The sequence below is a fragment of the Antennarius striatus genome, chromosome 2 (genome assembly GCF_040054535.1).
Source record: "Antennarius striatus isolate MH-2024 chromosome 2, ASM4005453v1, whole genome shotgun sequence".
NCBI lineage: Eukaryota > Metazoa > Chordata > Actinopteri > Lophiiformes > Antennariidae > Antennarius > Antennarius striatus.
In genome coordinates, this window is record NC_090777.1 from 29,466,306 (window position 1) to 29,486,577 (window position 20,272).

General features: G+C 40.0%; 3 protein-coding genes across 4 annotated transcripts; all 3 read right to left on the reverse strand.

The window, feature by feature from the left end:
- Window positions 1-895: 895 nt before the first annotated feature.
- Window positions 896-6,096, reverse strand: LOC137609418 (cytosolic sulfotransferase 1-like). Its single transcript, XM_068336432.1, has 8 exons — window positions 5,962-6,096; window positions 4,401-4,539; window positions 4,180-4,308; window positions 3,467-3,567; window positions 2,470-2,596; window positions 2,286-2,383; window positions 2,031-2,205; window positions 896-1,960 (listed from the first exon to the last, which is right to left on the reverse strand). The coding sequence occupies exons 1-8, from the start codon at window positions 5,980-5,982 to the stop codon at window positions 1,848-1,850; spliced, it is 903 nt and encodes a 300-aa protein (XP_068192533.1). The 5' UTR covers window positions 5,983-6,096; the 3' UTR covers window positions 896-1,847.
- A 2,415-nt stretch (window positions 6,097-8,511) lies between these two features.
- LOC137609447 (cytosolic sulfotransferase 3-like) lies at window positions 8,512-13,300 on the reverse strand. Its single transcript, XM_068336471.1, has 8 exons — window positions 12,260-13,300; window positions 11,377-11,515; window positions 11,146-11,274; window positions 9,687-9,787; window positions 9,459-9,585; window positions 9,212-9,309; window positions 8,939-9,113; window positions 8,512-8,820 (listed from the first exon to the last, which is right to left on the reverse strand). The coding sequence occupies exons 2-8, from the start codon at window positions 11,513-11,515 to the stop codon at window positions 8,708-8,710; spliced, it is 882 nt and encodes a 293-aa protein (XP_068192572.1). The 5' UTR covers window positions 12,260-13,300; the 3' UTR covers window positions 8,512-8,707.
- Window positions 13,301-13,362: 62 nt separating this feature from the next.
- LOC137609437 (cytosolic sulfotransferase 1-like) lies at window positions 13,363-19,238 on the reverse strand. Of its 2 annotated transcripts, XM_068336452.1 has the most exons (9): window positions 19,157-19,238; window positions 18,981-19,042; window positions 18,756-18,894; window positions 18,525-18,653; window positions 17,712-17,812; window positions 17,443-17,569; window positions 14,602-14,699; window positions 14,296-14,470; window positions 13,363-14,207 (listed from the first exon to the last, which is right to left on the reverse strand). In XM_068336452.1, exons 2-9 carry the CDS (start codon window positions 18,981-18,983, stop codon window positions 14,095-14,097), a joined length of 885 nt encoding a protein of 294 aa, XP_068192553.1. In that variant the 5' UTR covers window positions 18,984-19,042; window positions 19,157-19,238; the 3' UTR covers window positions 13,363-14,094. The 2 variants fall into 2 exon arrangements, with proteins under 2 accessions (XP_068192553.1, XP_068192563.1); XM_068336462.1 differs by having other exon boundaries at window positions 18,981-19,217.
- Window positions 19,239-20,272: the final 1,034 nt, after the last annotated feature.

A 20,272-nucleotide genomic window follows, 5' to 3' on the forward strand; every position in this document is an offset into this window, starting at 1 on the left:
ATATTTTACTTTTCTTCATTTGAAATAATTTGAGCTTACTGACTCCTCTCTCCTGCTGTAGTTTCTATTCGTGCTCCTCCTTTATTGTACTGTATAATCCTGTCATCCTGTAATTTGAAGATGACCGCACACCTTCCCATTTAATCTTCTTTTGCGTTTTGTGTTTCTCAGGAAACACAAAAATCTGGACCACATGTTCATACACATACACAGGGGTACTTACATATTCATGACACAGAAGATTTCTGCTTTTTTTTTTTCATTTGGTGTAATTTAATTTTTTGTCTATTTTTGAATTTTTATTTGAAATATGTTAAAACAGAACTCTAAACTGTGAACAGAAGTCCAGCCATTCCAGGCTGAACCTCTAAGGATCGACACGCCCCACATGAAGAACTACAAGACTATAACGGCCTTGTCAGAGATAAGTGTTGCTGAGCACTGCTTCCTTCTGACCAACAGCTGTAACAGCAGGTGCATTTCTAGCAGGTCATATCCAATGTGCAAAAAAATAATCGAAAGCATAACGATTGTATATACTTGTATTTGTATTTTATTCTTTACTCTTTTTCTACTGTTAAATTATTACACTGCGAGGAGTTGCCCAAAATTTCTTTGTGTAGTGATAATAAAGGCTTTCTATTCTATTCTATTCTATTCTATTCTATTCTATTCTATTCTATTCTATTCTATTCTATTCTATTCTATTCTATCCTTTTCTATTCTATTCTATCCTAAACATAACAAATGTAAAGGAAACAAATCCAGTTGCTTTACATAGACGAGGGGTGGGGCACAAACTAAATCAGGAGTTTGTGGGTTCTCCGGTCCTCAGGTACACCATACCATACATCAGTGTGTTCATTCATTCTAGAAACAACTCAAGACAAAGATGTCAGATTTCAGCAAAATCACAAGCTTTATTGAACAGTTAATTAAATGATCAATAACTCTACAGAGGGTTCATTCAGTGGCATCAAATCCAACCAAGAGGAAGTTCAGTCATCGAAGAACAAAGAGTCTAAACGACGTGTTCCTGGGAGGCTCACTCTCCTGAATCTTATATAACATTGTAAACTCAAGTTTTAAAATGCTTTTTTTTAAAGGCAGATAGAGTTCCCACTCTCCTAATTTCATTATCCAGTTTGTTCCAGACTTTGACAGCAGTAAACGATAATGAAAATGTTTTTTGGGTCATTCTTGCTTTCTTCTGAAAAAATGCTGTTTCCTCTCACTTGGTAGCTGGATTCATTAATCTGTATTTGTGATTGCATATTTTGTGGGAACTAATTATTGGCTGCTTTATACATAAATTGAGTAGTTCTATAGCTAACTATGTCTTGTATGTTCAGTAGTTTAGAATTAAAATGAATCATTGATTTGTGTGAGCTCTATAATGATCATTGTGAATAATTCTTATGGCTCTTTTCTAGGTTAAAAATAAAGGTTATAAACCACTTCTATATGTGTTTCCCCACACCTCAGTACAGTAGTTAAGGTAGGACAGTACTAATGCACAATAAATTATATAAAGTGCCTTCTGATTTAATAGTTCTTGAGTTTTCTTCATATTAATGTTGAGTTTGGCTACAGCCAAAGAGATTGTGCTTTATTATGAATTTATCCAGTCTGTTATTGAACAGCTTCTCTAGAATTTTTGATAACTGTGGTAGTATTGAAACAGGGCAATAAATTCACAAACATCCCCATTATTATACTGCATATTGGAACCACTTTTGCAAACTTCATTTTGTTGGGAAACACCCCAGTGTGAAATGACAAACTGGGGTTAATAATAATGTTCATGAAATGATTGAGTAAATATCTTACAACCTTTAATTCACTGTTCAGATTTCAGTGCGGAAATGAAGAGTGGGATCCTTCATCTTTCTCTTGTAGTCTTCATCAAACTCTTCATTCTGGGCCACAGTGAAGTGGTTCTTCCAGTCACCAACCTTCCCTGTGGAAGAAGTTATTTTAGCAGCAGGTGGAGTTTTCTGCAAAGCCATATTTGTTATTTTCCACATTACCTTTTCTCATGAAAGGGGAAATTTTGAAATTCATGTAAGGACTAGTAGAATAGTTGGCCATATCGTTGTTTTTCATATTGTCAAAGTGCACTTCACCCAAAATTTGTTTTTTCTCCTCAAGTGATGGAGACAAACTGAGAAAGGAGCAGAGTTTGTCTAATTCTCGTACATCGTCCTAAAATACCACAAAAAGATAAAATTATTTCAATACAGTATTCCCAACTAGACAATACGAGTTAAGCTGTTGGTGTGTACCTCAGTGATATCTTCATAGAACATGTAATGGAGGTTTGAATAAGTCTGTTTTTTCTTCCACCAGCCGCTCACATGGTCGTACCAGGATCCAAACACCACTGGAGAAACACAGTTAAACCCAATGAGACTGTTCATCAGTGTGTGTGTGTGTGTGTGTGTGTTCCACCTAAAGACTGACATTTACCCTTTCCATTCATGAATTTGTGTAGGTAGCTGTTCCAGTCTCCAGGGTCAGGCTCGACTGTGATCATGCGATCAAAGTGAAAATACGACACCACGTTGTCTTTGGCGTTGCGGGCAAGATAGACTATCTATAGACGACAGAACACAACGTTTGTTTGTTTTTCATCACTCAGTCTTGACAAAACTCTTAAGTGTTGTTGAATGGACTTCACCATCCATCCACCTTCTTATGCGTATCTGTAGTCGGGTCGCGAGGGCAGCAGCTTCAAGAGAGAACCCCAAACTTCCCTTTCCCCCCACATCCACCAACTCTGACTGGGGGGTCCCAAGGCGTTCCCAGGCCAGTGTTGAGATATAATCCCTCCACCTGGTCCTGGGTCTGCCCCGAGGTCTCCTCCCAGCTGGACGAGCCAGAAACACCTCCCTAGGGAGGCGTCCCGGAGGCATCCGCACCAGATGCCCAAACCACCTCAACTGACTTCTTTCCATACAAAGGAGCAGCGGCTCTACCCCAAGCCTCTGGCCATTAGCAGTGTTTCTCACCCTATTTCTGAGGGAAACAACAGGTACCTGCCTGAGGAAGCCCATTTCGGCCGCTTGTATCGACAATCTTGTTCTTTCAGTCATGACCATAAATGAGAGTAGGAACAAAGACCAAACGGTAAATAGAGAGCTTTACCGTTCGGTTCCAGTTCCTTCCCCATCAGTGAGGTGACATCCACGTCCCCAAAGCCAGCTTCTGCTGCCTGGGTCTGGTCCGTCATGACCCCCTGTCTTCACTGCCACCCATATGGTACCCCACCCGACCCCATCGGTCTGCCCTGAGGGTGGTGGGTCCACAGAGGACATTTTATGAAAATACAACAATATTAATGTAGTTTCCCCTTGAAGCTGCTGCCCCCGCGACCCGACGACGGATGAGCAGATAAAAATGGTTGGATGGATGGTTGGATAGATGGATGGACAAAAATAATGCAAATAACACATGAACTACTGACCTTACAGTTTTGCTCCCAAAAGGACTTTGGTATGAACTGGACTGGAAGATGAGTTTTAATGATTCGTGGAGAGATGGAAAGATTCTCTGCCAGGTCAACTCCTTTATGAAAAGATAAAGATGGAGAAAACAAACTATTTTCATTCAATTCTCTTCAGTCTGCTAATATCTGGTAAATATGTCTGGACACAGGATATTAATGTAGATGAATGGTTAAGTACACAAAGCAGTTTCTCACTTAAATTCGTGAAACACCACTTATAATGTTTATGTCTTTCATTTGTTCACTTTGTTTGTGATCCATTTCTAAAGTGAACTTCCTTTAACATTTATTCTGTATTATCCTGTATGTTTCAGGTTGGCTGCTGGAAATCAACCTGATGTTACAAACTTCGGTCAAAGGGAGGCAGTGTTCAGAACGACAACAGTTAATCCACCAAAACGCAGCCAAATGCATGATGGTCTATTGTTTTGTGTACTTCTGGACTGAGTTGGAGGTGCACAAAGAATGATTAAACAATTTGGCATTGTTTTTGTTCTTGCTGGATCAGACCATCATAATTCATGACATTTTAATGGCAGTAATTTAACGTAATAACCCAATGGGTTGTGTCCTGTGAAGACATTCATCTCCCAGGTGGAAAAAAGAACAGGATAAAGTGTGTTTGTGATTTGTGTGAAAATATGGACAATATATTTCATCGTTTATTTAACCTGTATCTATGTATGAGTCTGAGGCCTCCAAGAAAGGCACTCTTTTACTGATTGGCATGGACGTCAGTCGCTCTTTGTGTGTGTGTCCAAAATAAAGCAGTTCAAGAATGTAAGAAACCCATGTTGTTCCTGAAAGACAGAGAAAGGAAAATAAAATCAGCACAAACTTTTACTTCTATATAAGCATCTGCATCTTGTAGAAAACATTCACAATGACTGACCTGCTTTAGGAAACGTTGCCATCAGAATGTCATCTGGTCTGGCCTTAAAGTTTTGAACTCTTTCCCAGGTACTTGTGACATATGAGGTCATTGAGACGCCATGGAAGTCAAACAGCTCTGGTCGAGGAGGTAATTCCATCTGACAAAGAAAACGGTCACGTGACAACAGACAAAATAGATAATCACTATTATTATCACTATTATTATTATTATTATTATTATTATTATTATTATTATTATGGCTGAAAGGGATTTTCGTCTTAAACTTTATTTAAGCAGGATGTCCCATTGAGAATCTGTTTTACAAGAGAGACCTGGTCAAGGTGGCTTTCAGGTAAGTCAAAAAGTGCTATAAACTGGTACAAACACGCAAAACAGAAATGAGCGTTAAAACATTAAGGGAGTAAAATGTAAAAACAATGAAAAAAACTGTGAGATGTTAAAATAATAAAAGAGAGCAACGGCTAATTTGAGTGTCCTCAAAGATGGATCCTTAGATCAGGAATTTCACCATCAGCAAATTCTAAATTATTAAAGTACAGTAGTCGTAGTAGTAGTAGTAGTTGTGTAACGGCCTGTACACAACTTTGTATGCATGGTTTGATACATATACGCATGTAAAAAAAGAGTGTAAAGATAATTTCCCCGTAAGGGATCAATAAAGTTGACTTTCTTTCTTTCTTTCTAGTCACGTCACACAGGTTAATGATGCCACACAGGTACAGTATTCACACGAAGCAGTTAGTAAGCCTTCATTTAACTTAATAATGGGGAAATTGACTTAACCACACACACACACACACACACACACACACACGCACACAGTCAGGTTCAATCAACCTAGAACATCTAAAACACACTCACAAAAAGCAGGAGACAACAGTTTATATTTTTTACTTGCAAGGAGAACGGACAGAGATGTGCTCAGTTACAGATCTCCAACCCGTTCTCAACATGTCTCTACCGAACCATCTCCTTTATTCACTTGGGGCGTTCCCGGTTTACATTATTTTTCTAAGGGATGGGGGGCAGAAAACCGACAGTAAAAACAACACCTCTGGAATGATGCCATTAAAGAGTTAATAATTCTTCTTTTTATGACATCCTCAGTTCAGAGGTCACGCCTCGATCAAGGGACCTACTGCTGTTGTCTCCCTGAAAAAGTAACTCAAGACATAGCAAGACACTTACACACAGGTACAGTATAACCATTTATATGGTCATAATATGTAAAGCCGAAAGAATAAAGGAATATAAAAGAGTAAATATGAGAGAACTTATATACATTATTCTAACACACACACACGAACACACACAGTGGCCACAGACAGACAGACCGCACAACCGAAAGACAGACAGACGTATTGATATCTATAGATACACAAAAAAACTAGGCAAACATCTTCAGTCCTTTTCAAACTTTACAGCATAAAGACTTCACATTTAAGGTTCATATGGTTTGCATGAAAAACACCAGCATCTGTGTTCACCAGCAGAACATTTCAAGTTCACCAGGTTCTAACATCTGGAGGTTAACCTCACTGCAGCGTTCAGGACTTACTTTAGTTGAATTGTCGCTCATTTTGACCACAACTTTGTCCTCGTTCCGTTTCTTTTCTCTTCTCCTGCTGAGACGTTCAAAACAAACTGACTTCTCGACTAAATCACAAGTCAGCGTTTTTACCCCCTTAAGTAATCTCTCTGGCAAATGTTGAAGTCCAGCCCCTTTCCCGCCTCCTCTGAGGGTAAGTCAGGACAGCTGACTGGAAAATACAGCCGCAAGTTGTAGAATCTGGGTTAATATCAGATCAGCCCCTCATGACTCCAGAAACCAGCAGCTATTCTTCTCCTTTTGGTTCATATGGAGGAGATGTTGTGCTAAAACCCACGGCGCTGCATGCAGCATATCTGTTCTTGAGTTTAAATTACTATCACATGTAATCTGGATTGTCAAGGCAAAGGTTGGACCAGCGGCTCATAATTTTACAACTTTTATTTATTTATTTTTATTTTATTTACTTTGTTTACTTCCTTCCTTTGTGAGTATAACTTGATTGTCTAACAGATAATGGTTTTAGTCAAGATGTGCAAACATAAATGAGTGCACAGCTCAGTGTTTTTTCCTTCCTCGATCTATAATTATCAACACGCTTTGCTCTGATCTGCTGACTATTTTTCCTTCCAACCACTTTTACACCACAAACCTCTTGTCTGACGTCTCATTGTAATATAAATTTCTATGATTGCTTGTTCTTGTGTTGTTTTTTATACTTGTTCCTTTGCACCCATGTTTTTGCACCATGAATTGTCTTAAAAAATGTGTTCTAAACTTGTGTGTGATGACATTAAATGCATTCTATTCTATTCTGTTATGATAAACTTGCCTTCCCTTTCACTCAGATTCACTCAGTTTATTGCGTAACATGCTTGTTATCATGCTTGTTATATATTGTTATATAACTATGCTTACACCAAGCAAGAGAACATTTTACACTAAATATCTTCTATTTTAGCTGTTTAATTTAGAGATTTTACTTTCATTTGAAATTATTTTGGGAGTGCAAGCTCTCTTCTGTTGTTATAATTTTCTCCTACTTTTTGTCCTCCACCTTTCGACGCCTCTTAAAATCATTTTCCTGAGTCATTTTTTTCAATATCTTCAGGAAACACAATAATGCAATTTCATCTGGTCTGGCTTTAAAGTTTTGAACTCTTTCCCAGCTACTTATGAGGTCATGGAGACGCCATGGAAGTCAAACAGCTCTGGTCGAGGAGGTAATTCCATCTGACAAATAAAACAGTCACGTGACAACAGCACTGCCCTGGCAGGAGTAGATGGGAGATGAAACATCTTTCCCCAACCTGAAGCAAGTCAGGTTGATCATTTCTTAACATTTACATTAATATTACTATTATATACGTAGATGAATTATGTTTTCGTAAAAGAGTAAAAAAACTTTTACTTAAAAGACTTTTAAGTATTCTATGTGGCCCGCCAGAGCATAAAAGGTAAAAGTGTCTAAAAATAAATAGGTCAAAAGTGTGTTTTGACCAAAACTACATTTCCCATAGTGCAGTAATTAAGGCCTGACAAATTAAAAGAATGTATGTTATTACAGAGACACAAACAAACGTGTTTTTTCAGTGTAACTAATATTTGTAGCTTGAATAAGTCAGAAATTCAGTTACTTAACAAGGAGTGGTTACATTTATGTTACATTACATTGAGTTACATTTAGTTACATTTATTAGTGACATCTGGCCCTTTGAGGACAGACGTTATGCCGATGTGGCCCTCAGTGAAAAGAGTTTGACACCCCTGCTCTAAATAATATATTTACAGGTGTTGCATGCATGTAACTCAGAATATACAGTATATAACCTGAGAATAAGTCCCACAGTATTTAAAGAGAGATCATTTTTAATACATACCTTGGGCCGATCATCAGACGTTCTGATCTCTTCGTTTCTCTGCTGTGCATCTGATACTGTTGCAGTCATTTTTTGCTCTTTGCTCCTCTTGTTGCACAACTGTATTTAATTTCACTTAATCTGACGATGTAATTACTCTAATTAAGGTACACTTAGTAATGGGTACTGTAAATGTCCTGGAGGGGGGAAAGAGTGAGAGAAACACAAACAACCTTCTCAGTTGCTCTCAAAAACACCAAACCTGTAACATAATTAAAGTCATATTTTTATTGAGGGATAACTCATGGATAAATCATCTTCCTGATGTTTATCTACAGTTTCAGGCACATTTCTTTCCAAGATGTTTCAATCTCAAACTCGATCAAATAACCAAAGTTGATGGAACGTGCAAAAAAGAAAGCAAACCAATCAAAGGAAGGATTGTTCCCCGGAACATTAATCCTGATTCTCATGCATTCCTTTGACACAGAAAAACTACACCTCTGTCCACTGACATGATTCTAACATAGTCTGACCAAAGTGTTGCACTTGCCTTACATAAAAATTAAGAACATCAAAACATTAATTAGAACCACTTATTTTTTAATGATTTTTTGTTAACCAAATCATTTTATTGTTCAGGTGAAGTGAAGGCAGGTAGCGTGCAAAAAATGCAGGACAAGTCATCCTCTGTCTGTGATCTCTGTAAGTGTTTTATTTAACAGCAAATAACCAACATGTGCATTAGTCTCTATTTGGACAAGAGTTACTGTATTGATCACTAATAATGTAAACATGACTAGATACCTGTAAACATGTGATCACAATGATTATAACAGTCTAGAAGTTGAAATCATGATTTGTTAGTTATTTATATGCACCTTTCCCATAATTGTTTAGATTTCACTGCGGAAATGAAGAGTGGGATCCTTCATCTTTCTCTTGTAGTCTTCATCAAACTCTTCATTCTGGGCCACAGTGAAGTGGTTCTTCCAGTCACCAACCTTCCCTGTGGAAGAAAAACAGAAACGAGTCTGTTGTTTTAGCTGCAGGTGGAGAGTGTGTTTTCTGTAATGCCATATTTATGGAAGATTGTGAATTTCATTATTTGTCATTTTCCACATTACCTTTTCTCATGAAAGGTGAAATTTTGACATTGGCATGTAGGCTGGTAGAGTAGTTGACCATATTGTTGTATTTCATATTGTCAAACTGAACTTCACCTAAAATTTGTTTCTTCTCCTCAAGTGATGGAGACAAACCGAGAAAGGAGCAGAGTTTGTCTAATTCTTTTGCACAATCCTGAAAAATACCATGAAAAAATGAAGTTATTTCAATACTCTGAACAAACCCACAAACACATTAAATTAATCATCATAAAATAACCTGTTGGTGTGTACCTCAGTCATATCTTCATAGAACATGTAATGGAGGTTTGAATAAGTCTGTTTTTTCTTCCACCAGCCGTTCACATGGTCGTACCAGGATCCAAACGCCACTGGAGAAACACAGTTAAACCCAATGAGACTGTTCATCAGTGTGTGTGTCTCATCCACACGTCTCTGTTCCTATAAAAAACAGATGTCTTAGTGTGGGTACCTGTGTTCTGATGTGAAAAGCTCCATTATGATTATATTTCATATTTACCCTTCCCCTCCATGAATCTCTTGAGGTAGCTGTTCCAGTCTCCAGGGTCCGGCTCAGTCACGACCATACGATCAAAGTGAAAATACGACACCACGTTGTCTTTGGCATTACGGGCTACATAGACTATCTATAGAAGAAAGAACATTAATATTTCTTAACATTAATAATCTTCAGTGTTGAATGGACTTCACATTTTGTGAATATGTTAATAACACTCAAACTACTAACCTTACAGTTTTGTTCCCAAAAGGACTTTGGAATGAACTGAACTGGAAAATGAGTTTTAATGATTCTTGGGGAGGTGGGAAGATTCTCTGCCTGTTCAACTCCTTTATAAAAAAGTAAAAATGGAGAAAACAAACCATTAGAATGTGAAGTCCTTAAATAGTCCTTAGTCTGTTAACATTTGTAAATATCATCAGCATATTAAGGTTAATGTTTACTGTAATAATACAGTTTCTCAACAAAGTTCATTAAATACCCTTAGGATGCCTAAAATTAAGTGAATTATCTTTTTTAAATTTGTTTACATTGTCTCTGGGGGGGGCGGCACGGTGGCGCAGTGGTTAGCGCTGCTGCCTCACAACACGGCGGACCCGGGTTCGAGTCCCGCTCTGTGCGGAGTTCGCATGCTCTCCCCGTGTCTGCGTGGGTTCTCTCCGGGTTCTCCGGCTTCCTCCCACCCCCAAAAGCATGCGCTTCAGGTTGATTGGCCGGTCCCAAATTGACCGTAGGAGTGAGTGTGTGAGTGAATGATTTGTTTGTTTCTATGTGGCTCCGCGGTGCACTGGCGTCGTGCCCGGAGTGTCCCCCGCCTCACGCCCTGAGACTGCCAGGATAGGCACTGGCTACCCCGCGACCTGCGTTAGCGGATTAAGCGGATTTGGAAAATGAATGAATGAATGTCTCTGGGGGTATCTGTATTAATTTTTCCTGTCATCCTGGTTTTGAATCAAGCTCATCCCGTTCACCTGTGTTTCCTCACTCACCTGCAACTAATCTGCTGATCAATATCCATTCTATATACTCTGATCAGCCCTCAGTTCCCCGCCAGACTGTCAGTGTTCATCCTACTTCCCAGTATTCCTATTTCCTGCCATTACATGGGGAATTATGGTGAACCAAACCATGGGGGGGAGGGGGATTTGTTTCGTGGACAGTTCTGGGCTCTGTGTTTGATCCACAGTTCCTGCAGGGAAGTGCAGCAAACTGGTCGTTAAGCTGGTCATTTCAGTCTACCTGCATATTTTGAATTACTCCTGTCGCCGGTTAAGGTTTCCAGGACATGTTGCCCCTCGACTCCCCAGCTGTGCTTTAGTAATGCTGTTTTCTGAGCTGCACTCGCATCGGTAAGTCAGGTAGCTTGTAGATGCATCATAGAAGACTATTGCTAGCGATTTCACGGTGTTGTAGGCTCACTGGGAGGTGGGATGATGGGATGTGAAAGAACAAAATCAAAATTTAGCAAACCTTGTCGCCAAATGTTGTGTATAAAAAAGGATTTCTGGATGAGAGGATTATTCACACAACTCAATTTTTGTTGAGAGAAACCAGAAATTAGAATTTCAGACCAATACAGCTGCAAATCAAACATGTAGTGAGGCTAAACCAAAGGAGGTGGAGAGTACAGGATGTGTTTGTGATGCATGTTTGTGAAAATGTGGTGAGTATATATCATTTATGGAACCTGATTTATCAAATACATCTCTGAGATCCAAGAAAGGCACCCTGTCATAGATTGGGATGGATGTCAGTCTCTCTGGGGATGTCTGACCAAAGTACAGCAGGTCAAGAATGTAGGAGACCCATGTTGTTCCTAAAAGACAGAGAAAGGAGAACACATCTATGTACTGAATCCACACATCCATGTCCTTCACCCACTGTAAAGCCTTCACACTGACTGATCACATGGACTCACCTGCTTTAGGATACGTTGCAATCAGAATGTCATCTGGTCTGGCCTTAAAGGTCTGAACTCTGTCCCAGAGGTCGGTGAAATAATGGGTCATTGAGACGCCATGAAAATCAAAGAGTTCTGGTCGAGGAGGAAAATCCATCTGTTAAAGAAAGAAAAGACTAAATGTCCTATCGTTCATTATCACTGTGTGAGAGGAATAAAGATAACAACTTGATTACATAGAAAAGACATAATTAACAGTGAATTTATTTTCATGATGAACTGAAGGATATTTTCACTCTGGTGGCAAAATAGGGAACAGAAATCCAACTCTAGTTTGGTGAGCTGAGGAATGACGTCATTTCTCTGACTGGTTTCGGGGGAGACAGCGTGGAATCTTGTGTGTGTAGATTGGTATGTTGCACAGGCACACACACACACACACACACACACACACACACACACACGTAACCGGTTTTAGACTAATTCTTCAATCGGACTCCACTTTATTTACGTTGTTATTCTCACATCAATTTCTACTACAGTGATTTTAAATTACTACGCGGTGAATTTAGTATCTAGAAATGGTTTAATTTATTATTAAGTCGGACTTTACCCCTTAATTCACTGCATTTAGTTTATGTTTTATGTCCAACTTGCCTGCGGACTTTAAACGTTTTTGCGCTGCTTTTATTATAGCCGCTGCACTAATTATCATTTAGTAGTTTCTTTATTTAGTGTCTCTCTGGACGTCAAAACTCGTTTTGCTTTTGCTCGAGACGATATCTTTATATGATATCTATATAAACGACGCGCACAATCTTTACGCAGCGCTTTCGTGCGCGCTGTGGGGGGGGGGGGGTCACCAAATGTCTTTACGCGCACCCCCGTTTTCACTTCTTACCTTAATTGTTCGCAGTCCGGACACGATGTGGTCTCCGTCGACGTTCAAACACCTGTTCAGACTGAGTCGCGGCACCGCTTTGTCAGATCGACTCCCCGACACACAGGTAATGGTTAAGCCCCCCGGCACAAAGGAGCGCAACGACTCTCCTTAAAGCTCTGCGGCTGGGGTGTTCTTGGTTCTCTGTTCGGAGCTGCTAGAGAGATGTGAGAAGAACCTCCAACCTTCCCCATTTTGTAATCGAACAATAAAATCTTTTTTTTTAATAACGTTTGTCTGAATTGACTATCCACTGTGACCAGAATAAAAATTCCGGGTGGAGACTGACAGCTGACCCCTGACCCCTGTGTCCAAAAGTCGATCTAACAGAACCACAAATTCTAACTCTTGCTGGTCTGTAAGGTATCGAAGTGTTCATTAGCTCAACGTTTCACATTTATCAAGTAATTCAACTCCACCTCACACTAAAGCACACTGCAGGACACCGTAACACCTAACAAAGACACACTTTGGTCAAATCAAACATCATAACTTCAGACTGACGTTCACAACCATCTGATTACTCCACAATGTCAGAAATCACAGCAAGTGATTCACGTTCCCTGTGAACAATCCTGTGTGGGGTTTGTTCTCTCCAGGTCTGTGTGGGTTCCTCTCTTCCTCCAACAAGAAATGTACACCATCCTAGAATTACCACAAGAAAATTAAACTATTTCATTATTTCCAATTAGATGGTTTTGTAACAAATCTACAATGACAATGTAATACAATACAAAACATCTGCAGGTGTACCTCAGGGATATCTTCATAGAACTGTAATGTAATGTAAAATCTCTGTTCCACTAAAAGCTCCACTCTTTACTCTGTATTGTCCTGTACATTGGAAGTGGAAGTTAACCTGCTGTTACAAACTGAAGTCAAAGGGAGGCAGTATTCAGTATGATAATAGTTGTTCAGTCCAAATCCAACCAAATGCATTGTATTATACTGTAGTTCTATATTGGAGAATTAGTAGCTGCTGCCTGAGAACATTTCTTTGAAGATATATCTTACCCGATGGGTAATATGCGTTTAAAGAGTTATATGAAATATAAATATCTGTAATAACTCCAGATTGGCTTTTGATTTTAATGTAGTTTGTTTTTTTTAAACCACATTTAAAACTATATTTTTTCATATTTTCATGATAACACATCACTGACAAAACTCAAGCAACTCAGTCATTTGTGGTAACTAAGTTCCCAAGTTGAATTCATAGAATGATTTATGTGACAGACATAAATGTGTTTCTGATGCATGTTTATGAAAATATAATAAATTTAAACCTTTATTTAACCTTATCCTATATACACATATGTGGTCTCTCCTATTGAATTAGAACAGATCAAGAATGGAGGAGACCCATGTTGTTCATAAAAGACAGAACAGAAGACAAAATGATCCCAACATTTCCTTATTGTGCAAATCCATATTTTAATAAAGTAGTCACATTGTCTGAGCTGCTTCATGTTGTAATCAGTAAATCAAATGGTCTGGCCTTAAACTTTTGAACAGAATAGGTGTTGTGCATAATTTTCTAAGACACAAGATCTGCGTTCCGTTCAGAACGCAGCGCGCACACGGATGCTGTCAGCCAACAGTATGCGATCACAGTATCACGTGACTACCTACTAAAAAATTGTGATGTAGACAAGCCATGCATCTTGAAGTGTGAATAAACTAAGGATTATTGTACTGTTGTCTCAAGTTTGTCCTCGTCCTCAAATACCAGACTGGAAACTATAATTTGAAATCATGATTTGTTAGTTATTTATAAGCAACTTTCCCATCATTGTTTAGATTTCAGTGCGGAAATGAAGAGTGGGATCCTTCATCTTTCTCTTGTAGTCTTCATCAAACTCTTCATTCTGGGCCACAGTGAAGTGGTTCTTCCAGTCACCAACCTTCCCTGTGGAAGAAAAACAGAAACGAGTCTGTTGTTTTAGTTGAAGGTGGAGAGTGTGTTTTCTGTGATTAGTAGTAATTTTCCACATTACCTTTTCTCATGAAAGGTGAAGTTTTGAAATTCATCCGTCCATTTGTAGAATAGTTGACCATATCGTTGTTTTTCATATTGTCAAACTGCACTTCCCCTGTAATTTGTTTCTTCTCCTCAAGTGATGGAGACAAACCGAGAAAGGAGCAGAGTTTGTCTAATTCTTTTGCACAATCCTGAAAATACCATTAAAAAAATGTAATTATTTCATTACTCCGAATTAGACTGATCTAGAATTGTAGCCCAAGTACAACAAGCCCACAAGCACAACTAATAAAACATCATGACATAACCTGTTGGTGTGTACCTCAGTCATATCTTCATAGAACATGTAATGGAGGTTTGAATAAGTCTGTTTTTTCTTCCACCAGCCGTTCACGTGGTCGTACCAGGATCCAAACGCCACTGAAGAAACACAGTTAAACCCAATAAGACTGTTCATCAGTGTGTGTGAACTTAAAGGCTGATATTAACCCTTTCCATTAATACATTTCGGGAAACTTTTGTTCTGTTATGATTACATTTCAATCAGAAAAGATCGGTGGAGGCGGGAGATACCATACCAGAAGTGGGCGATCATTCACCTTCCCCCTAGCTTCTCATGGGAAAGCACCGTCAAACTGCTTTCGAGAGGCGGGATGGAAGATGGGCCTACTTTGGAAGATCAAACGATGACAAACGGAATGAACAACGATGATGGGAAGGTTCTCCGAAAGTCTAAATGCAATAGTTCCAGTGAGTGATGCCCCTGCTGTACCCATAGAGTTGTCCAGCCAGAAAGCCAAAGTAAATGTCCAAAAAGACGCAGAACAATCATGTGGACAAAAATGAAAAACCAAAAGGAATGGTGCAGGCTTGGTAAACTGACCTTGCCGAGCAACATCATCTATGAGGAGTGCAGAGAGAGGCTTGGAGTCACAGCCCAGAGGCAGAAAGGAAGAAGGGAGAAATTTATCGATGAGCTAGTATTCAACAGGCGCTCACTGCAAAAGAGGTGGAAGAAGGCAGTCCCAAAGGAAAAAAAAGGTCCCAAGGTTTTATGGGGCGACCTCAAGCAGAGTCTTGCCAAGCTGCGTCAGGCAGAGAGACTCAGGAGGCTCCGTAAGCAGAAGGTCAAGGAAATAAAAGACCACTTCAAAGATCCTTTCCAGTTTGCCTGTCAGCTGCTGGATGAAAAGTGAAGTTTCAAGCCGGCCATCTCGAAAGAGTATCTGGAACAACCCTTCAAGTGCCAGTACTCAGATGCAAGATTTACCACTTGGCTCACCAGGCCATGTCCCACTTCCAGACTCCCCGAAGACCCTTTTCAACACCTCCTCACCCAGGCTGAATGAGAATGTATTAAAAAAAGGTCAGATAAGCCTCAGCACCTGGATCAAGCATTCAAAATCTCAGTCATCAGAGTGAGGCAAATGGCCAGAGGCTTGAAATTTTCATCAAGAGACTGCAGCTTCGTCTGAAGTCCATCAATTTAGGGCATTGGTAGGAGAAAGGAGAAGACTCGCCTTGTACTCAAACTGGAGGAGTCCAGAAACGAAGCTGTGAAGAGCACAGCGGTGACCGTCCATACTGGGCAGAAGTGGAGGGCCCAGGATGAAGTGGACCAAGATGAGTCAGGCTGCAACACACAGAGGTCTTGGGAAGAATTCAAGACCGCTATTAATGGCTAGGCTGGGGGCAGCCAGTTCAGTTCTGTTCCGAAGCCACAAGGGAGCAGAAGAAGAACATGGTGGTGCAAGAGGTAATACATGGTACAGGACCACTACCTCATCAAGGCCACTCCCCTTCAGGAACTTGGGAGTGATTTTTGATCAATATCTGTGCTTTGACTCTCATATTAAGTCTGTTTCTTGGACACAGCCTTCTTTCATTTACGAAACATTGCTAAAGTTAGAAATTTCTTATCCTTTACAGACACAGAAAAAATCATTCATGCCTTTGTTACTTCCAGATTGGATCACTGCAATTCCTTATTATCGAGCTGTTCAAGCTCCTCCCTTTGGACTCTACATTTAGCTCAGAATGCAGCTGACTGACTCGAAGTGGGAGGAGAGAGCACATCCATAGCTATTTGGCTCCTTTACTCTGGAACAATCTCCCAGCCTCGGTCCAGGAGGCAGACACCCTTAGCTTATTTAAGAGGAGACTAAAAGCTTACAATTAGGAACAACACAGATTTCTTTTGCTACTAATATTAAATTAGACTTTAATCTTGCAAGATACTGATGCGCTGTCCTTGTGCTTTTGCTCGACAGGTGGGGAACAAGTATGGAAGACAGGAAATCCAAAGGCCTGGAAATCCCGCCCCCACTTCAGCAACTACAGCACAATCTGGACTGGAAATTCAATCTGGCCTGTCTGCCACTCTTTCTGTCTCTGTCTCTCGTTTTTCCTTGCTCTGTCTCTATCCCCATTTTATTTCCTTTCCCACCCTACCGGTCAAGATGGGTGACCGCCCTGGGTCTGGGTCCTGCCCGGAGTTTCTTCCTCAATGAGGGAGTTTTTCCCAGCCACCATTGCTTATGCTTGCTCAGGAGGGTTCTATTGGGTTTCTGTCTGTTGAAGCGCTTCGAACATGCCCACATCTGGTGAACTCCACAATCTCGGCTCAGCTTTCTTGTGAAGGAAGCATGTGACAACCTTCCATGCCCTCGAAACCTCAACCAATGGTTTAGAAGTGAGAGCAAGTGCTTCCCATGCAGCAAGAACAACGCAGGTCTTCAACACTTCCTGTCAGTGTGCAACATCACGCTATCACAAGGACACTTCTGATGGCAGCACAATCAGGTACAGGATTGTTTGGATCCACCCTGAGAAAGACCATCAAGGAACTGGTGAAGGAGGCTAAGAAAGCACTCTTCTTGATATACTTATGGAAGAGGGACATCAGTGGGGGGAAAAACACCCCCAGGAAGTCAGTTGCAGGGGTTGGCTTGGGGAGACATCCCCACGAAGCCACTGCCACCTGCCCCCACAACCTCCCACTCTCCCACCCCCCCAGCCACAGGAGTCCTGGCTTGCAGGCGAAACATTATTGAGTGGTGGGACAGCTGATGACCTTGCAGCTGACTTCAAAGTACACAGGAGGGGGTGCAACAGGCAGAGATGCCAAGCAGTTCAGTCTGTATTATTTGAGATGTATATTTACCCTTTCCCTCCATGAATCTCTTGAGGTAGCTGTTCCAGTCTCCAGGCTCAGGCTCGATTAAGGCCATGCGATCAAAGTGAAAATAAGACAACACATTGTCTTTGGCATTACGGGCTACATAGACAATCTATAGAAGAAAGAACAAATTAAAAGTGCTTTTCAGTCTACAATTGGAATCTTCAGTGTTGTTGAATGGACTTTTAAAAATTTCTATATACAGAATGGACTTCACATTTTGTGAATATGTCAATAACACACAAACTACTAACCTTACAATTTTGTTCCCAAAAGGACTTTGGTATGAACTGGACTGGAAAATGAGTTTTAATGATTCTTGGGGAGGTGGAAAGATTCTCTGCCTGTTCAACTCCTTTATGAAAAGGAAACAATGGAGAAAGCAAACCCTTATAGTCTGAAGTCCTTGATATAAAGCCAAATATATCATGTGTGATATATGAATGTTTGAGTCAGCAACAAGAGCAGCGTGACAGTTTCCTCCCAAAAAAACCCCCCCAGTGTATACAATCAAGTACAGTAATCCCTCGCACATTCTAGAACCTGTTAGTTTCAAAGTTTCAAAGAATTGGAATTTTATATCAATTATTTAATGGTTTGGGCTTTGCAGGTTTAAATATTCTTTGGTCTGCTAATATGTAGTAAATACACAGTGTTCCTGAGAACACTCGAATGTAAAGAAAGTCAAAGACTAATGTGAAATATAAATATGTGTACTAACTCCAGATTGGGTTTTTGTTGAATATTTAGTTTTTGTTTAATGCCATGTTTTATGCCCATGTCCATTGTCATATCACTTTGTTTTAATATATATCACTGTAAGAACCCAAGCAATTGTGTGCTGTGTGGCAACTAACGTCCCAGATTAAGCTAATTAAAGAACACATTGAAATGTGTGTGTGGTAACCAGATTCAAGCAAGTGCTCTCCGGATCTGCTCTCTGTCATTTATGCAAGACTGGAAAGTCTTGCATAAATGACAAAGAACAACCTGGCATGGAGTCCATGTCGGGGAGCAGTATAGTAAGGTTTGTGAAAATAAGGTTCATATATTTTCATTGATGGAACCTGAATCCATAAATGGGGGACTGATATCCAAGAAAGGCACTCTGTCATAGATTGGGATGGATGTCAGTCTCTCTGGGGATGTCTGACCAAAGTACAGCAGGTCAAGAATGTAGGAGACCCATGTTGTTCCTAAAAGACAGAGAAAGGAGAACACATCTATGTACTGAATCCACACATCCATGTCCTCCACCCACTGTAAAGCCTTCACACTGACTGATCACATGGACTGACCTGCTTTGGGATACGTTGCAATCAGAATGTCATCTGGTCTGGCCTTAAAGTTTTGAACTCTCTCCCAGCTGTCAGTGTAATAATGGGTCATTGAGACGCCATGAAATTCAAAGAGTTCTGGTCGAGGAGGAAAATCCATCTGTTGAAGAAAACAATCACATCACAAAACATTAAATGCATAATCACTGTATGATTAAAGCTAACAGTGTTATCGTAAATACTCACCATTTACAGAAGAAGTTAGATTTCTCTAGATTACTGAAGCACAAATTCTAACTCTTGCTGGTCTAAAAGGTATTGAAATGTTCATTAAATTAACATTTCAGATTTATCAAGTAATAAACTCCACTCCACACTAAAGCACACTGCATGATTTAGTAAATCTTAACAAAGAGACACACCTTGGCCAAATCAAATATCAAGACATCAGAAGTATTTCTTATCTCTTCTCACGCTGGGACACCCAAGACAATCTGATTACTCTACAATCAATGGGTCACTATTTTAACTCAACTCAGGAAAAGATGTTAAAGTCCAGCTCCTCCTTCTGTCTTTGGAAATTTTTCAGGTCAGTCGTTAATTGGTTTTGATTCACAGCAAGAATGTCATTCCTTGGTTCACAATCACCGTGGATGATCCTGTGTGGAGTTTGTATGTTCTCTTCCATGACCAGAAACACGCAATGTAGTTGACCTGGTGACTCTAAATTTCCCATAGCCATGAATGTGACTGTGTTTGGTTGTTTGTCTTTCATGTGGCCCTGTGATAAGCTGGCGGTGCGTCCAGGGTATACCCCATGTTCCACCGATTCTCAGCTGGAAAGAAGCCTGCAGTCTGAATGTGTTCTAGTTCTTCGGAGAACTACAGGAGTACTCACAACCGTGGATATCATGACTCTTTCAGAAGATGTAGCATGCTTCTTGCCTTACCGAGTATTGAACAGCCACACAAATATCAAGGGCCCAGTTGGGTTAGGTTTAGGGACTCCCCAGTTCTAAATACAAAGTAAATATGATTTAAACCTTTTGGATGAATCTTGATTCATCATACTGATCTCTGTTTCGTACACAGTGTGGCTTCTTTCATCTTTTTTCGTAGTCTTCATCATTCTGTGAAACATGTGCAGTAATTTGTCAGTTTACGTTAAATCACAAATTTAGAAATTTTGAACTCCATATTTGGGAACGAAGAGTAGTTGACCATGTTGTTCTTTCTCATGCTATCCAACTACAGTTCACTTCTAATTTGTTTCTTTTCTACAATGACGGAGACAAACCAAGATAGGAGCAGAGTTTGTCTATTTCACATTCAGTTTCTTGGAAACACATTACCCGCATGAGTTATCCTGTAACTACTGACCAGTTAGTTATTCTGTATTTTTGGAGATTTGTCCTCCAATGACATTGTTGATTTAACAAGACAAATCAGCTGCCCTAACATACGTTCACTCACAGACCTACATCTATGGCTTATCAGGACCACCCTGCTCACCCATCTATACGATCCATTTGTAAAGG

Coding starts and splice junctions, on each gene's coding strand:
- LOC137609447 (XM_068336471.1), bottom strand. CDS start 11,515: ATGGATTTTCCTCCTCGACCAGAACTCTTTGATTTTCATGGCGTCTCA. Junction 11,275..11,376: donor TGCAACGTATCCTAAAGCAG/GTGAGTCCATGT, acceptor TCTGTCTTTTAG/GAACAACATGGGTCTCCTAC. Junction 9,114..9,211: donor TCTATGAAGATATGACTGAG/GTACACACCAAC, acceptor GGTATTTTTCAG/GATTGTGCAAAAGAATTAGA.
- LOC137609437 (XM_068336452.1), bottom strand. Junction 18,654..18,755: donor TGCAACGTATCCCAAAGCAG/GTCAGTCCATGT, acceptor TCTGTCTTTTAG/GAACAACATGGGTCTCCTAC. Junction 17,570..17,711: donor TTTGGGAACAAAATTGTAAG/GTTAGTAGTTTG, acceptor TTTCTTCTATAG/ATTGTCTATGTAGCCCGTAA.
- LOC137609418 (XM_068336432.1), bottom strand. CDS start 5,982: ATGAGCGACAATTCAACTAAA. Junction 2,206..2,285: donor TCTATGAAGATATCACTGAG/GTACACACCAAC, acceptor GTGGTATTTTAG/GACGATGTACGAGAATTAGA. Junction 1,961..2,030: donor TTCCCCTTTCATGAGAAAAG/GTAATGTGGAAA, acceptor CTTCTTCCACAG/GGAAGGTTGGTGACTGGAAG.